The sequence below is a fragment of the Phacochoerus africanus genome, chromosome 9 (genome assembly GCF_016906955.1).
Source record: "Phacochoerus africanus isolate WHEZ1 chromosome 9, ROS_Pafr_v1, whole genome shotgun sequence".
Taxonomy (NCBI): Eukaryota; Metazoa; Chordata; class Mammalia; order Artiodactyla; family Suidae; genus Phacochoerus; species Phacochoerus africanus.
The window spans coordinates 52246785-52264225 of NC_062552.1; the positions used below are offsets into that span (position 1 = coordinate 52246785).

The 17441-nt window shown below is 41.6% G+C and overlaps 1 protein-coding gene across 2 annotated transcripts in view; it reads right to left on the reverse strand.

Moving 5' to 3' along the window:
• ADAMTSL3 (ADAMTS like 3) overlaps nt 1–17441 on the reverse strand; it is a 358645-nt gene that overhangs the window by 130044 nt on the left and 211160 nt on the right. For both annotated transcript variants that reach the window (XM_047795344.1, XM_047795345.1), the window contains exons 11-15: nt 15682–15820; nt 14538–14588; nt 13641–13845; nt 8217–8364; nt 6325–6409 (exon numbers count right to left, since the gene is read on the reverse strand). In XM_047795344.1, coding sequence (XP_047651300.1) covers nt 6325–6409; nt 8217–8364; nt 13641–13845; nt 14538–14588; nt 15682–15820 — 628 coding nt within the window. The remainder of the gene's footprint in view (nt 1–6324; nt 6410–8216; nt 8365–13640; nt 13846–14537; nt 14589–15681; nt 15821–17441) is intronic.

Sequence of the window (17441 nt, forward strand, 5' to 3'; positions counted from 1 at the left end):
GGTCTTAGAGATTATATCATATGCACAATCTCCCAGAACAAAATACACAAAGATCCACTCCAATTTAGTGAGAATTTAACTTCAAAAGTGACTATGAAGGAAAAAACAAAACGAAAACAAGATTCAGAACTGCCAGAATACTATAGCATCTTTTGTTTAAATTTTAAGGAGGAATTTTTTTGTTTTATTAAAGTATATTTGATTTATGATGTGATAATTTCTGCTGTACAACAAATTGATTCAGTTATACATAAACACACATTCATTCTTTTTTCAGTTTTAAGAAGGAAATTTGACAGTAGAAGTTAAATGTGCCTTCGACGTGCCTATCATCTGGCCCAGAAATCCTACCTGAGCAGATGTGTCCTAAGGAGATCATTAGAGATTTAGAGATGTGCAATTGAGATTTGCTACAGTTTTATTTATCATAGTGAATAATTAGAAACAAACTGCAGACAGCCAGAAAGATCTTTCTAAAAATGTAACCGTGATTACATCACTCGTTAAAAAGCCTTCAGTGGCTCTCACTGCCTCCAGGTGATCTCTAAAGTCCTTCATGAACTGTGGAAAACCTCCAAGACTCGCTCAGCTTCCCAGCTGCATCCTTGCTGCCATTGTCACTTCCCAACGCTCCAGCCCCCTCTCCACACTCAGTACCTCAATATCCAGGTGTGGCCCCAAGGGCCAGTTGACCTACATGCAATCCCAGTATCTGACATGCTTTTTGATACCTATATTTAGACATCTTAGGGCATCACTTAAGGTACCACCTCTCCCAGGAAGCCATCCTTGACCCCTAAGCCATATAATACCTGAATACAATCACTAACTTCTCTCTCTGCCGTATTAGACGGACTTAAAGATAGGTGAGACCGGCCGGGGTGGGGGGGGCGGGGAGGGAGTGGTGTGGATGGGGAGCTTGGGGTTAATAGATGTGAACCATTGCCTTTGGAATGGATTAGTAATGAGATCCTGCTGCGTAGCACTGGGAACTCTGTCTAATCATTTATGATGGAGCATGATAATGTGAGAAAATAGAATGTGCACATCTATGTGTAACTGGGTCACCATGCTGTACAGTAGGAAAAAAAAAAAATTGTATTGGGAAATAAGAATTAAAATTAAAAAAAAAAAAAAAAGGTGAGACTTGACTTCAGGTCTCCTAACATAGAACTGGAGCTCTTCCTATCTTAGTATCACATGCCGAAGAAACACCATCCACCACTTTTTTTTTTTTTTTAGGCCATGCCTGCAGCATGCATGAGTTCCTGGGCCAGGGATCGAACCCCTGCCACAGCTATAACCAGAGCCACAGCAGTGACAATGCCAGATCCTTAACCCACTTAGCCACAAGGGAACGCCTATCAGTCCCCACTTTCTGAAACGTTGGATAATTCTTTAATCTATGCCTTGTTTCCTGTCCTTAAAATGAGGCTAACGGTAATGCCTCCTTAAGGAATCACTGTGAGACTTAAATCAGTTAATCCACAGAGAACACTTAGAATACAGTCGGGCACAAATGATATTAGCTGTTACAAGGGTTGTGAGCAAAACAGATGCCTGAATTATAATCTAATTTACTTTTAGCAAATACGGATTCCACAAGCGGAGAAGCTAAAATAGCAGTGAAGAAAACATACAAAGTGTTCTAAATCTGCCCTGTTTCCTTGGTTTTCATATATGAGAAACCGGAGAGAGGGCAGTGCAGCCAAGGAAGCGTTGTGAATCCTGTAGAAACTGGGAAGGCTCTAGGGAAGAGCTTTTAAAACAACAATGAACTGTATCAACTGTCAACACATTCCACAGCGGAAAGCTAAGAAGGTCAAAATTGCCGTTCCCCTGGCTTAGCTTTATAAGCTATAATTTTTCCTTTCTTAATTAAAAATAAAAGCCTTTTGAACATCCGCTCTCTATGTATAGTCAGAGCTCCAGCCATAGTAAACCACAGAGGCAGAAATATTTATCTTCTCCAGGAGGGTTTGGCAGGCTTTCCTCGAGAGATGTGAAATACAGCCATGTTCATCTCCTTGCTCACTGTCAACAAGCAAAGCATCCCCAAACCACAAAAGACAGGGGTAATAAAAGGATGAACTGGAAGCTGAGCTATGTTGTGGTTTGGTTTGGAAATCAAGGGAATGAACAGAGTCAGAAGTCGTGGGAGGAAACTGTAAACTTCACACCAGACAGCCAGGGACAGGCCAGAAACTGCCAGGCAGCGTGAGTTATAAAGGAAAACTGCAGAGAGACCTCAGAAGGAGAGAGGGCAGCAAGTGGGGAGAGGCAGCCGCTCAGGCCCGGGAGCAGGTGCCAGGGCCTCCGTCTTCCACGCTGCGGAGAAAGAGGTGGGGTCCTACAGGAGAAAGGGCCCATCAGCTCTGCTCGGTGGATACGGACAGGAGGCACCAGCAGCAAGTCGGGAAGGGCTGACAGTAAAGGCAGGCTTGGGGACAAATGTGGGGCCAGATGACCTTCCACGATGTCATCCTTTTCCAGTTAAATACAATGAACAGTACTTTCTGACCTTAAAAGGGACCCTAAGGGAGTTCCCTTTGTGGCTCAGCTGTAATGAACCTGACAGTATCCACAAGGATTCAGGTTTGAACCCCAGCCTCCCTCAGTGGGTTAAGGATCCGGGCTTGCCATGAGCTGTGGTGTAGGTCTCAGACTTGGCTTGGATCCCATGTTGCTGTGGCTGTGGTGTAGGCCAGCAGCTGCAGCTCCGATTTGACCCCTACCCTGGGAACCTCCATATGCCGTGGGTGTGGCCCTACAAAGACAAAAAAAAAAAAAAAAGAAAGAGGCCCCTAGGGATGATCTGATCCAATGATTCCCAAATTTGGATGCACCCCCAACACACACACCCAAAGTCACCTGGGTGCTTGCTAAAAATGCTGCTGACAAGTCCATAGAGATTACCAGAGGCTGGGGGTAAAGAGTGGGGGAGAGGGAGCCAGCATTAAATGGGTACAGAGCTTGTGTCAGAGATGCTGAAAACCTTCCAGAGATGGATGGTGGTGACGGTTGCACAACAATGTCAACCTACCTCATACCAGTGAACTGTGCACCTAAAAGAAGTTAAAATGATTGATTTTATGTTATGACTATTTTACCACCATTAAAAAAAAATACCTGGCAGAACCAAAAGAAAAAAAAAATGCCAGCAACTGGGCCCCACTCCCAAAATGTCTGACTTGATGCGGTCCAGAAATCTGCATTTTAAATAGCACCACAGGCAATTCTAAAGCAAATAAGTTGAGGAGCATACTTTAAAAAGTGGTACCATGGTTATCTGGGAAAAAAAGAAAGGCTTTCTATTTTAGAGATGCCATACTGAGATATTTACAAATGAAATGATATGCTGTCTGGGTGTGCTTCAAAAATGATCCAGTGGGTGGAGTCAGTGCTGTTGGCCTGAGTTGATAATGGATGTAGCAATGGGATGATGGACACGTGGGGATTCACTACACAGTTCTCTGCTCTTTTATATGGCGTGAAATTGTCTGTCACAAAAAACCAGGTGGGGGCCATTCCCAACAGAGAGGAGAACATGATGAAAGGGATGGAGGTAAAGGGTAGCTTGTTGCAGGCAAGGGACCACCAACAGTTCATTGTGGCTGGAGCATCCCATTCAAGGTAAAGCCAGGATGTGGTGAGAGATGAGGCTGGGGGCCAGGAAGGTACTACCCTGCCAAGACTTTGGCCTCCTGAACGAGTGCAAGTCTTTGGGTGATGGGGAAACATTGGGATATTCTGAACATTGTGCCTTAGCTAGATCACTCTGGGTTAGAGGGTAGATTTTGAGGGGATTGAGTAGAGAGAAAACTAGAAGGCTATTGTACGTGTCCTAGTGAGGGATTTCAGGACCTGGACAAGGATGGTAGTGGGAATGGAGAGAAGGCGTCGGAAAGATATTTGTAGATACGGCTGTCACAACTCAGCAGTTAATCACACACAGGGGAAGAACGAGCAAGAGGCAAGAATGACTGCAGACTTCTGGTTTGGAGAACTGGACAGCAAACCCTTTAAGCAGGAGAGGACATGCAGAAGGATCAGCAATTGAGATCCAATTGTGTTTTGAGAAAGGATCCAGGTAGGATGCATCATTGATGACTGAATACTCTATGACCACCCTCTGGTGACAGCTACAGACTCCCTTGCAAGGAGTCTCAAACCCCTTTTCTTCTATAGGTCCCTTCCCTTACAGAATCACAGGACACCAGAGCCGAGAGAAGGTTCCAGTAGCATCTAGCCTAACCCCATCCTTTACAGCTGGGAAGTCTAGAGGTGGTAAGTGACTTGTCTAAAATCCTTACTACTTTTAAAAATGTGTAAGGCTGTCCTAACGCCCAATGCAAAACAACCACCAAAATCAAACACATACATGTACTCACTCCTTTCTGTTGACACGACTCCTAGTTTTCCTTCTTTAATAGTCAGATATCCATTGCCCTATTTCCTTTTAATTCAGAATTCATTCTCTAAAGCTCTGCAAGGTTTCACTTCTCTACCCTTTGACTGGTACTGCTCTAAAATCAATGGACAACGACTTTCTTGTCAAACAAAATAGACTTTTCTCCATCCCCATAGTCCTTCCTTGGCTTTCTGAGGTTTGAATACTATTTGCTGCACTGCTCCTTAAACACTTCTCCCCCTCGTCTTTCTAACAATGAGCTTCCTTTGGGTCTATTCCTTCCTCCATTCACAACTTCCACTCCTTCATGATCCACTTCTTCTGACCTGACTTCCTCGAGACCTCCACACTCCCATCATGGGCCAAACACGCTTCTCTCTTCCATCAGTTACTCTGGGGTCATTCGCCTCACAGCGTCCGTGATGTCTTCTGGGTTCCTGTCCAGGCCTGACAGTAGTCCATGTGGAAGAGCTCTGCGCGTGTCCTAAGTGTGCCGTGCCAATTCTCTCAGCCCACATCACTAGAGGCATGATGCCTTCTCATAGACAAGTAACATACATTCCCCTGGGGCTCACTGATGGGCTGGACCACAGTTAAAAGGGACATTGACAGATGAGAGCATGTTCTGAAGAGAGCAGTGGGGCTGGGAAGGGATCTAAAAACAACAACACATGAAAACCGCTGAAAAGGCTAAGAATGATGAGCTTGGGAAAGGCAATGCTCTTGGGATCCAGCTTTCTGCAAATTTGTGAAAACTTGTGACATGGGATGAGGCATAGATGTGCTTTTTTTCTGTTTTTTTTTTTTTTTTGGTCTGTTTTGGAAAGAAATTTGAAGGAGATTGTAGTTTTTGGCTCGACAGGAAAAAAAATCTTGCAAATAACTCAAGTCGTTCAACCCAAGACTGAGCTGTCTTTCAATGCAGTGAACTCTGCCATTGCTGAAGGTGTTGAACAAGAAATGCCTGCTCTGAGAGGGAGACTGGCCATATTGTCTTTGAAACCCCCTTTGCTCTAACGCCCTGTGAATTGTCTCGTGGTGGACAGCCTGTCAGCACTGTGGGCTTCACACGTGTGATGTGGAATCAGCTGTCCTGTCCAATGCCTCAAGCCATCACTGATGCTGCTGTTCTGAATTCCTGGGCCCGAGAGCGCGACATCTCTGATTCCTTGCTCTCTTTAGGTCCCTATACCTCTTCCTCCAGAATGGTTCTTTGATTTGCTCTTTTTGATACTTTATTTCCATGGACACCATTACAAGCCAGACTTGCTAGATCCCATGTGGATGGAAGTCATTGGGTCTTTGAGCTGGGTTGGACCCTGGAGAGATCAAGTCCAGCCTGCTCATTTTATAAGTATAGAGAATGAGACACAGGCAAATTAAAGACTTCTCTAAGGTCGCACAGTTAAAAAGCGATAGTTCTAGGCTCCAAGATCTTTAAAGCCATATTCTTTCCATCGCCCCATACCACAGCAACTCTTGGGATTTTTCCTTATAATCACTCGGGCCACCCCTGATACATTTCAACTCTACCGGTTTTATAGATATGGGCCATGACTTAACCATGGAATGACTGGTTTATTTGTTTAATGCTGTGATGGTCCTTGGTCAAATCATATGTGTTAATCTAGATCTAGGAATTATCCACAATCTCTTAACTGTAACAGACCACTGGGGTCTGCTTTGAGTTAAATAGCGCTCTGCTTTTCTGTGCTTCTCACAGATACTGCCAAAGCAGGACTGCTGAATTGTGAAATAAAAAAGAATGCTAGCCAGTGCAAGCTCTCTAGAGTCTGCAAATCCAGGTCATTTGGATTTGAAACGTATCATTGTACTCCAATGAGTACAAAAATTACATATATCATGTTAACCGGCTATGCCTTGATTACTTCCATAAAAGATGCTGGACTCACATTGGTTCTTCTGTTGCTATTCTGGTCTCTTCTAGTTCTTGTGCTTGTTTCAGCCAAGGTAATTTAGCTTCCACTGGACTTTTTTCTAAGAAAAAAAGGAACATAAACAAGAAGTGTAATTATTGCTTATCACTCAAGAGTTGGATATGTGATTGCTCTTTGCTGGAGATTTCATCACTAAAGAGGTCACGCTCTCCAAATGCACAGTGCACTAAGTGGCTTCTGGATTGAACCAAAAATTTCTGTCATATATATTTTTTTAATGCACAAATTATCAAAATTCAACCAAACAATTCCACGACATAGTTGAATATATCTCCAACTCAGCATAAAAATGCCTTTCTCTTTGTTTGCATATTAAAGCTCTTACTTCAACCATATCGGTGTGCTTTTTTTTTTTTTGTCACAAATTCTTTTTGCCTGTTGAATGAAGAAATTAATATGGAAAAGAAAATAACATAGAAGGCTTAGAAAACTGGGAGGAGGACAGTCTGTGCTATGTTTTATTCTTTAATTGTTGTGGTTGTTGAGGGCCACGCCTGCCAATTACAATTGGCCTGCAGGAGCAAGCTGGTGCCTCTCTCTGTCCATTGATGCTTCCTAAGATGCAAAGAAGAAGCAATCTAATTGTGACATGAGAAAGTAAATACTTTCTCAGACTGTTTCAGGGAAATCACAGGCACTAGGAAAGTACCTATAACGGTAACGTCAACTGCAGAAAGAAGGAGAAAAGACATCCCTGAAGAAGTTATATAATCAGTGCCTGTACTTTGCATGGAAACCAGTGATTTTTCTGGAAGAGAGACATCGTCAAATAAATATTTGGAGAATGGTGGCTTTTGAGGCTGTTTGTGTGAATAATACACCCAAAAATCATGACGAAGAATTTTACCGTCCTCTCTAAAGTACTAAGGAAGCCTCCTTGGAACTGACACTTGGGAGTAATTCTTTTTCCACTTTCAAAAGCAAATGCTTGTCATAAGGATTGGTAATACCTTACTAAAGTACAGATATGGAAATAATCACGTCTAGAGAGGAACATAAACCCAAGAGAGGATGCCAAGAGTTCCTACCCACGGATGCTGCCCATTTCTGCTAATTCATGTGGAACTAACGGGAACTACAGAAGAATTTCTGAATGCATCTATAAATCATGGTTGGGAACTGAAAGCCTTCATTCACTCATGGTAGGCAACAGGACACGTGATGAAGATGATTCTGCTCCTTCTTCAGGAAACATGCTGGTGGAGGACATGGATAAAACACCGTGGCAATGTAGAAGAATGAGAACCTTAGAGAAATTTTCCTGTTCCTTTTTCTCTTCATCCTCTTTCTCCTTTTTCTTCAAGGCAGGGGCTGCATCAAATTATTTTATGCCCAGCAAGAAGTGTTACTATAAACCTAGACAGATAGGAGCCACCCCATCTGTACTGGATCTACCAGAGCTCACTTTCCCCTGGAGATCAATGAATCACATAGGTCTAACTTCTTTATCTAGGTGGACTGGTCTATTGCAATCTGTCAGTGAAACAATTTTTACAAGAAAGTTAATACGTTGACATGCAAATGCTGCGCTATTAGTACAGTGCTGGAAAACACGATTCGATTTAACTTTAAAATGTACCACAGGGAGTTCCCATCATGGCTCAGGGGAAATGAATCTGACTAGCATCCATGAGGATGCAGGTTCGATCCCTAGCCCTGCTCAGTGGATTAAAGATCCGGCATTGCCATGAGCTGTGGTGTAGGTCACAGATGCAGCTCGGATCTGGTGTTGCTGTGGCTGTGGTGTAGACCGGCAGCTGTAGCTCCGATTCAACCCCTAGCCTGGGAACCTCCATCTGCCACAGGTGCAGCCCTAAAAAGACAAAAAAGTACTACTACAAACTTACCTTTTGGTTTATAACACGGGATGGGAATGATACATTCTTCTTTGATGTGTAACTTCAGTTGGGGATTACAGCCGCCTACATGCTGTCCACGATGGTTGATACACAGAACAACCCGGTAACGTAACCCTCGGCCACAAGTCACTGTGCACTTCAAAGATGAAAAGAGAAACCAATGAAGCTCTTGTTCATGAAGAAATCTACAAAGTACTGATGTCTCATGCACAGGAGAGCCACTGATCCACAAGAATATTAGGCACAAAAGACCATTAGATAAATATTACGTATAGAAAAGGGTGGAGGCTGATTTCCCATGATCCTTATGCTTCAAGGCTTCTCCCTCACAAGCCTTCCTTCTAACTCTCCATTTGAAAAGTATTTCAGATGAAGCCACAGTGCAAGAAAAACTGAAATGCCCTGAAATTTCTCTACTCAAATAGGAAAGAAACAATATAGCTTTTCTCAAATTTGATTAAAAATTCACGACATCATTCAAAATAATCTGTGAAGATAAAAGAAAACTTCCTAAACTATTAATTTAAAAAAATCAAATTCTGATCAGCCATGCTAGAGGGTTATCTTTCTATTCTATGTATAGAAAGCAATCTTGTAAAAACAATTGTCATATACAAAGACCATCAGAGAATATCTAGCCAAAAAGCTTAGGAAAAAAATACTACAGATGTTATCAGGCAGTTAAAATTAGTGAAAACATTATGCTACTTTCTCTGACTTTTTATGAAGTTTGTGTTGTATTTCTTTCTTGAATTATTTGTTTATGATTTGGAAGGTATTCTTGCCTATGAATGGAAGATTTTCAAGTCATGAGCATCTAGGATGATTTTTCAATTTTTATACTACATATGTTAGTGGGTATATATGTACATACATAAATGGTTTGTTTTTAAATCAAGACTTTATTTTTAAGGGTATTTAAGATTCACAGAAAAATTGAGCAGGTACTACAGAGAGTTCCATATGCCCCTCTACTCTACCCACAGTTTCCCCTAGTATTAATATTTTGCATTAATGTGGTACCTTTCTTACAGCTGATGAACTAGCACTGATACATTATTATAAAATAAAGTCCAGAGTTCACATTAGGACTGTCAGCTTTAAAAAATTTTATAATTTGGAGTCCCCATCGTGGCTCAGTGGTTAATGAACCTGACTGGCATCCATGAGGATGCAGGTTCGATCCCTGGCCTCGCTCAATGGGTTAAGGAGCTGGCATTGCCGTGAGCTGTGGAGTAGGTCGCAGTCGTGGCTCGGATCCCGTGTTGCTGTGGCTGTGGTGTAGGCCAATGGCTACAGCTCCGATTGGACCCCTAGCCTGGGAACCTCCATGTGCTGCGGGTTCGGCCCTAAAAAGAGAGAAAGACAAAAAAAAAAAATTGTGATTTGTTACAATTTCTTTTCTTTCTTTCTTTTTTTTTTCTTTTGGCCTCACCTGAGGCATGTAGCAGTTTTCAGGCCAGGGATCAATCCTGAGACACAGCGGTGACAATGCCAGATCCTTAACCTGCTGTGCCCCCAGGGAAATCCTACAATTTCTTTTCTTATCCTGAATAGACATTTACTTAGATACTCAATATTTATGTTTTGTAGTCTTTCTTCTTAAAGAGTCACCTCCATATTATATAAACTTTAGGCCCCTCCAGTCCTAGATCCACCCCGGGAGAGGCTGAAAGGCCTGGGCATGCAGAGGCACTGCTGTGCAGATGTGTTGTCACTAACTGTTCTGACACACTGGCAGGTTCATAGCTTCATTCCCATTTAACAGAGAGAGACAAACAGCCCACCACCTAAGGACTTTGCTCAGGGTCACACAGTGCCTAGGAGGCAGAGGGGAATTCCATCCCAGGACCTTCTGTTGTCAAAATAATGATGTGGCCAATGCTTTGCAAAGCTTGAAGATTCTCTCCTGAATCCATGGATGCTTTCTGAGTTGTCACAGACCCATTTCAGAGGATATGGAGGCCTTTTTCAGCATAGACCCATGTCCAGGAAGAGCAGAATAGCAGGAAACCTTTCTGATTTCATCTTGCCACTCTTATTACAACTGAACAAATACGGCATCATGAATTTCATGAAGTTTGAGATTATCTCCTACGGCTGAGAAACTGATTCCCCTACCCCCATATTTATCAATTTGAAACATATGTGATCTTGAGAGGCTATTTTATACTGGCCAAGAAAGGAAAAAAAATTCTGCTCCAAAGAGAAAGAAAACAATATAGTTCTAAGGTGTTACTATCCTAGGACTAGTCAATCCGAAGGAGTATTGCCTCCTAAGGAGCTTCTCAGGGAAGCTGGACACTTAGCCCAGCAATGCTGTCAGCGTTTACAACATTTCCAGAACTCTTCTTTCAAGAGTTAATGACAGAATACATCCTTAATGACAGAAAATTCTCATCACTGAGTGTGTACTTGATTTTTTTTTTAATGAAAATTATGAAAAGCTAAGAAAGGTGAACGAGACGCATTGGATAACAATCCTTCATTTGGGAACTGTAAGTGATGATACAGCCATGATATTGATGGGGTGGGAGTGGTGTTGCTGGAGGCAACATAAAACTTGTGGGTAAGAGGTATATGAGCTGAAAACAAGCTCTGCAGGATGTAGAAATAATTCTGATTTTTTGATGATAGATCTCAATGTGATTTTTGGCACATAACTCACGAGTTCAAAGGACTGAATGACTGTGCCACAATAAAAGCCTTCCACTCAGTCTACTGATTTACATGAATAAGCCTTCCCAGTGCACACACACACACACACACACACACAAACCCACAAAGAAATTAAAAGTAATGATTAAAAATAAAATTATTTCTGAACCTGTTTCATTCTGGCCATGGGCTATTTCTTAAAGCTCCATTCATCTTCTAGAAAGACCGATTTTCAAGGAAAACTTACTTGAAAATAATAATTATTCCCCCCAAATTGAAATGTATGTATGTTGTTTTGGCTGTGTCCTAAAATTAAATTCAATAATAACTTAATCAAGGGGAACATTTCTAATACTTGAACCCTTATGGCTATAGAAAATTAAAATAAATTAATGTCAATTGCTATACATATATTCTTGGAAAAAAAATAGAATAGAGTAACCAATAAAAGACTTTAAACCACAAAAGCATAGTATATTAGGATACTATTCTGTGGGCCGACTGACTGGATGAAAAATATAAGTTCAAGGGGAAAATAATGCAAAATATTCTAATTATTCAAGAAGAACTTGTTCGCATGTTTTTAAAAAATGAAAGATGGCAAGAATAGAAACCATCATGACATTTACATTCTACTGGACATATTTTTTTAATGCCATACACTTTAATTTTAAAATGTCAGCATTCACATGGTGTTAGAAATGACATTCTTTGATTTTTTTTTAAATATATATTTAAATGTGATAAAAAATTTTAGATGTCAATCTAAATATATGTGACAGGGTCTGTAATTTTCCAAACTTGTGTTTTGCGAACAAAAAAGGATGAAGAACCACTGCACTACAAACAAAGTGGTAGAGGGTAATGATTTCGAGCCAGGGACATCGGAAAAGGACGGCGAGGAAGCCGGCATCTGAAAACTGGGGCTGGAAGTGACAATGCGCTCCATCTCTATTCTTCTCGTTTCAGTTCAAGTGCTGCCTCCTTTCAGCTGCCCTCTCTGATACCTTCGGGTGGCGTGCATCAGCCCATCTCTGTGTGCCTGGGGTCCAGGATATGCGATACTGCTCACTGCAGCCTAACACTGCGTCACAGCCATTTGTTAGAACAAATGTTTCTGCAACTGGATTCTGAGATTTTAGGGCATAGGAGCAGGTTTTATTTCCCTTCTAGAATGGCAGCTGACACACCAAATAAATAAACAGATGAAGGCATCTAAACTATTTAGTGTTCAAACTATTTAGGGTTGAACCAAATAGGTAGCAATCCCTCAAAAGAGCTGAAGGAGGAGTTCCTCTTGTGACTCAGTGGAAACGAATCTGACTAGCATCCTGAGGATGCAGGTTCGATCCCTGGCCTCACTCAGTAGGTTAAGGATCCGGTGTTGCCATGAGCTGTGGTGTAGCTCACAGACGTGGCTCAGATCTGGCGTTGCTGTGACTGTGGTATAGGCCAGGGGCTATAACTCTGATTTGACACCTAGCCTGGGAACCTTCATATGCTGCCAGTGCAGTGGCAACCACCCCCCCCCCCAAAAGAGCTAAAGAAACATGAGTCAATTATGTCTCACCCTCTAGATAATTAAAAGTTTAAGATTAAAATATTAAATACCAATACCTGCAACTTCCATACTTGACTAATCCAATTGGACTTTATTTGCTCTGGAGGTTACTTGCTCGTCTCCCTAGAAAGACAAAACTAAGCTGATCTGACATGAGGCCTTGTCATAACTCTGGGGTGTTTTCTTCCCTTTTCTCTTTTCCCACCACCTGATACCTCAGTGACTTCCAAATAGGCTGCTTGCCTCTGGCCTTTCGCAGCATCAGTCTGTCTTGCCTCAGTGACTTAAAACATAATACCTTATTTTCTTCAGCAACCATCGTGAAGACTCTTAGTAACCATCAGATCAAGGACACATACAGAATGTCTGCTTTCGCATTTCTACCTTAATCTTCCAGTTCTTGGTCACACGGGTTCTCTCTTTCATCTAGAGGCATTAGGGTCTTTTTCAACCTCTAGTTATTCCGTGTCATTTCTGCCTTTGCTCAGCCCATCTGGGTTTAGCCGTACCTCGGTGACACAGTGATGTCTCCTCTGGGCCCTTGCTTGGTTAAATTCTGTATAGCTTAGTGATGGGTCAAGCACTACAAAGGCAACATAGACGTCCCAATCAACTCTGCTCTAACATCTGTTCCTTTCAGATGTCCCACGGTTCTTCATCAATTATTCTTACCCACACTGAGGCCTACTATGTTCTCTCTTACATTGTCCTCCAGGAGTCTTCCTGAGCTCTTTGGGGGCAGAAACCATCTCTTTTTTGGTTTAATTTTTATTGTAGTTGATTTACAATGTTCTGCCAATTTCCACTGTATAGCAAAGTGGCCCAGTTACACACACACACACACACACACACACACGTTCTTTTCTCACACAATTCTTCACCATGTTCCATCACAAGCAATTGGATATAGTTCAATATACAGCAGGATCTCACTGCTTCTCTACTTCAAAGGCAATAGTTTGCATCTACAAACCCCAAACTCCCAGTCCATCCCACTCCCTCCCTCTCCACCTTGGCAACCAAAAGTCTGTTCTCCAAGTCCATTTGTTTGTTCCTTTTCTGTAGATGGAAGTAGGGACCATTTTAAAATGCAACTTCTGCATCCCTCATGTTACCCAGTATAGTGCTGGGCACATAGCAAATGATCATTAAAACCTGAGATGGAATTAAAGTGGCATGTTCTCAGATCTTACCTGGGACCACTCCATGGCGATCCACTTGGGACAGTCAAACAGATTGCAGGTTTGCATAACCTTGGGTTTGGGTGCATACATGCACTTCCATTCCTCCACCTGCAGGATCTCTCCATGCATGGACTCCTCCACACATACGAAGCTCCGTCTCTGAATCCCACCTCCACAGGACACTGAACATGCAGTCCAAGGATTATGTTCCCAGCTCAAAAGCAAACAAGTAAAAGCACATTATTTATGTGTTATTTGTTTCAAGTTGGCAAAGTTGATTTCCAAAGGTACAGCCTTAGGATAACAGCTGTGGTTCTGCTGAAAGAGCATGAGACTTGGAATCTTAGGATTTGACTCTTAACTGCTACACACAATCTGAAGTTGCGAGGTACTCACTCCTTTGACCCTAAGGTTACTATCAAGTGGAAGTAACACACCTGCCCTGGTGTATTATCACAATAGGGCCATTGTGAGAATCAAACAAATTAAACCACAGAGTGGGAAAGCATCTTCAAATTGTCTCCAAACCATCGAACACCAACAAACAGCATTACTAGGGAATCATAGAAACTTAAAGTGGTAAAGAGTGATACTTGTCATCTTGGTTTAAAAGGGAATTCAAATTTCTGATCAATTGAGATGCTCGAGCACCTTCTATAATATCCAGTTATCCAAGATATGCTTGACATCAGCAGTGACAGAAAACACCATCTTTCGAAGCAGCCTATTCCATCTAATTCACAAAAAGATGTTTCTTATTATGGAGTTGACGTCTGTGTTCTCTTAGCTCTTTATGAGGGTCTCAAATCTATCCCTCTTGCATTTTAGACTATTGCGATGGGTACCACAGCTCCTTGCAAACTACTTAGAGCAGGTGATAAAAAGGAAAGGAAACACGTAACTCACCGAGGGAGAGGTTGGAAGTGGTCATAGGGCATGATCTCTTTAAATCCATCGCTACAAATGAAATCGTTGTGAAAATGTAATTTCTAATCAATTAACACATGTATTAATATGACTAGCATAGATGTGACATCCCAAGAGACAGAGCTCTTTCAAATGAGAAACTAAATATACAAAGTGTTATGAACCAAGTCCCCCACACTCAGCCATCATCTCCTTAATTTTTAGGAACATCTCTGACACACAACTTCCCCAGTTCTGCACGAAAATAGAGAAAATGGAACTAGTGGTGTGTATTCATCAAAGGAAGGAGTTCCTCTTAATTTGGGTAAATCTACATTTATTCTCTTTTATCACCTTAAAAGGTTATTCTGATAAAATATATGAATGATATTAACACACAGTCATATTAGTAGGATCGTTAGAAAATCATTTTATTTCACAGAATTTGTTCTTTGAAAAAAGCCTCTATTAATAATTCTTACACCTGGGATTACAGGAAATGCACAATTTCGTGATAGGAAATGAAATGCACTGAGACTGCTTCCTTTTCCACTTGCACACTTCTGCCTTAGCCAGCTGGCAGAAAGTGGGGGGATTCGGGGACTTGATATCATGCTGTTATTTTAAGATATTGTAGTAAAGCCAGGAAACTTCCCCAGGCAATCCAAGTCATCAGGTACTAAATTATGCAGCAGGATAGTTTATGCACAGCTTCTCTGCTCTGGCATTAAACCTTTTCACTTCCTTGCACAATGCATTATTTACACTGGATTTATATGTGCACACTTCAAAAGTCAAAACTGGTCATGGGCGACCCAGTTTAAAAAGCTAAAAACGGTGAGTTACAGATACTTATGGCTGGCACGTGGCCTAGAGATTGTACTTGGACAGAGACCTTTTGGGCTGTATTTGCAGGAGAGCCTCTCCTGCAACAGAGCGCCCACAAGAGAGAGCCAGACTGAGTGAGCTGATGCGTCTAATTCCTACGGACCACAGTTATGATTGTGAATGCAGGCACTTGCCACCAGGGCACGTTCAAGGTCACACCAATGGAAATGTGTCCCCTGGGCAGGATGGATCAGTCTCAGCTGCAGTTGATCTGTATCTTTTTAATGGAAAAAAGGGTACGGGCAATTGTGCAAACCTTGACGGGCAAGGATCCATGCTGCATTCCTTCAGTTTGGGTTTGGGCTTCACATTTTCAGGGTAGTAATGGCAATAATGGTCAGGAACCACCCTCTTCAAGCGGATATCCACACACTCGGCAGAATTGAGCTGATAACCTAAAGCAGCAGAAGAGCAGAGTCTGAATATTGCTTCCATGCAGTCTTTCCTTGGCAGAGTTATCATTTGCCACAGACTTTCTTTTCCTCTTTAAGAAACTTAACTCAGTGGTTCTCAAGCCTGGTTGTCTAACAGAACCACTGGGGAGCCTTTGATAGACACCGGTGCTCAGGTCCTTCCCTGATCCAGTAAAATCAGAAACACTGCAGGTAGGTCCAGGATATCAGTATTTATTTTTTCTTTTTCTTTTTCTTTTCTTTTCTTTTTTTTTTTTTACTTATTTTTTCCCCACTGTACTACTGGTATCAAAACAGACAGACAGACCAATGGAACAGAATAGAGAACCGGAAATAAACCCTGACACCTATGGTCAATTAATCTTTGACAAAGGAGGCAAGAGCATAAAATGGGAAAAAGAAAGTCTATTTAGCAAGATTTCTGGGAAACCTGGACAGCTGCATGCAAATCAATGAAACTAGAACACCCCCTCACACCATGCACGAAAATAAACTCAAAATGGCTGAAAGACTTAAATATACAACAGGACACCATCAAACTCCTGGAAGAGAACACAGGCAAAACACTCTCTGACATCAACATCATGAATATTTTCTCAGGTCAGTCTCCCAAAGCAATAGAAATAAGAGCAAAAATAAACCAATGGGATATCAGTATTTTTAAAGAAAGTCTTGGGTTCTCCTAAGATGATTAAAATGTGTGGCCAAGATGGAGAATGACTTTTTGAACTGATGGTGTTAGTCTCAGTACTTATAACTCAGTTACGATAGACTCCTTTAAAAATGTTTGGACCTCAGGTTCAAAGGGTTAGGTATTCATTGTCCTCAGTTCATTGTCCCATCTCACCATTATCATGGCACCGTGCTAGGCCCACTCTTGTCTCCCTACCTTTCCTCTCCTCCTATTACCACTCCCATTACAATCCTCCAAACACACCTATTTATTGTTTATAAAGGACCTATTTATAAGAACCCTTCATATACATCTGTCTAATGTTGTTTTGTGTGCATTTGTTTTAACCAAATAAATGATATTGTGTTTTTTTATGCATCTGTTTGCTTGTTCATTTATGTATTTACTTATTTCTTGGCTGCACCCATGGCATACAGAAGTTCCCAGGCCGGGGATCAAACCCATGCCATAGCAGTGACGATGCTGGATCCTTACTTAACTCACTGAGCCTCCAGGGAACTCCTTTTTTTTTTTTTTTTTTGAATGATATTGTGTTTTAAATAATCCTGTTCTGTTTTCTACTTTTCTCACTCAACACAGGAGTTTTGAAAGCTACCTTTGTGCTGGGTCATTGCATCTTCTGTACAATATTCCATTGCTTGTACATTTTCCTGTCCTATAGTACCTAGGGTACTGCTGATGACAATAAACTTTCTAAATGGAGAAAGAAGCACTGTCTATACACAAAGAATCAAAATGCTCCACTATGCCTCCCCCTGACCCTTAAGCCTTCAAAGAAGGAATGAGGACTTTCTGATCCTATTAAATCCAGTTGGTACAGTCTCTGAGAAAAGTGAACATTCCCAAATGGATGAGTGATGTAAATTTAAAAAAACAACTCACAAAATGATGCTTCTATTTCCTGGAAGG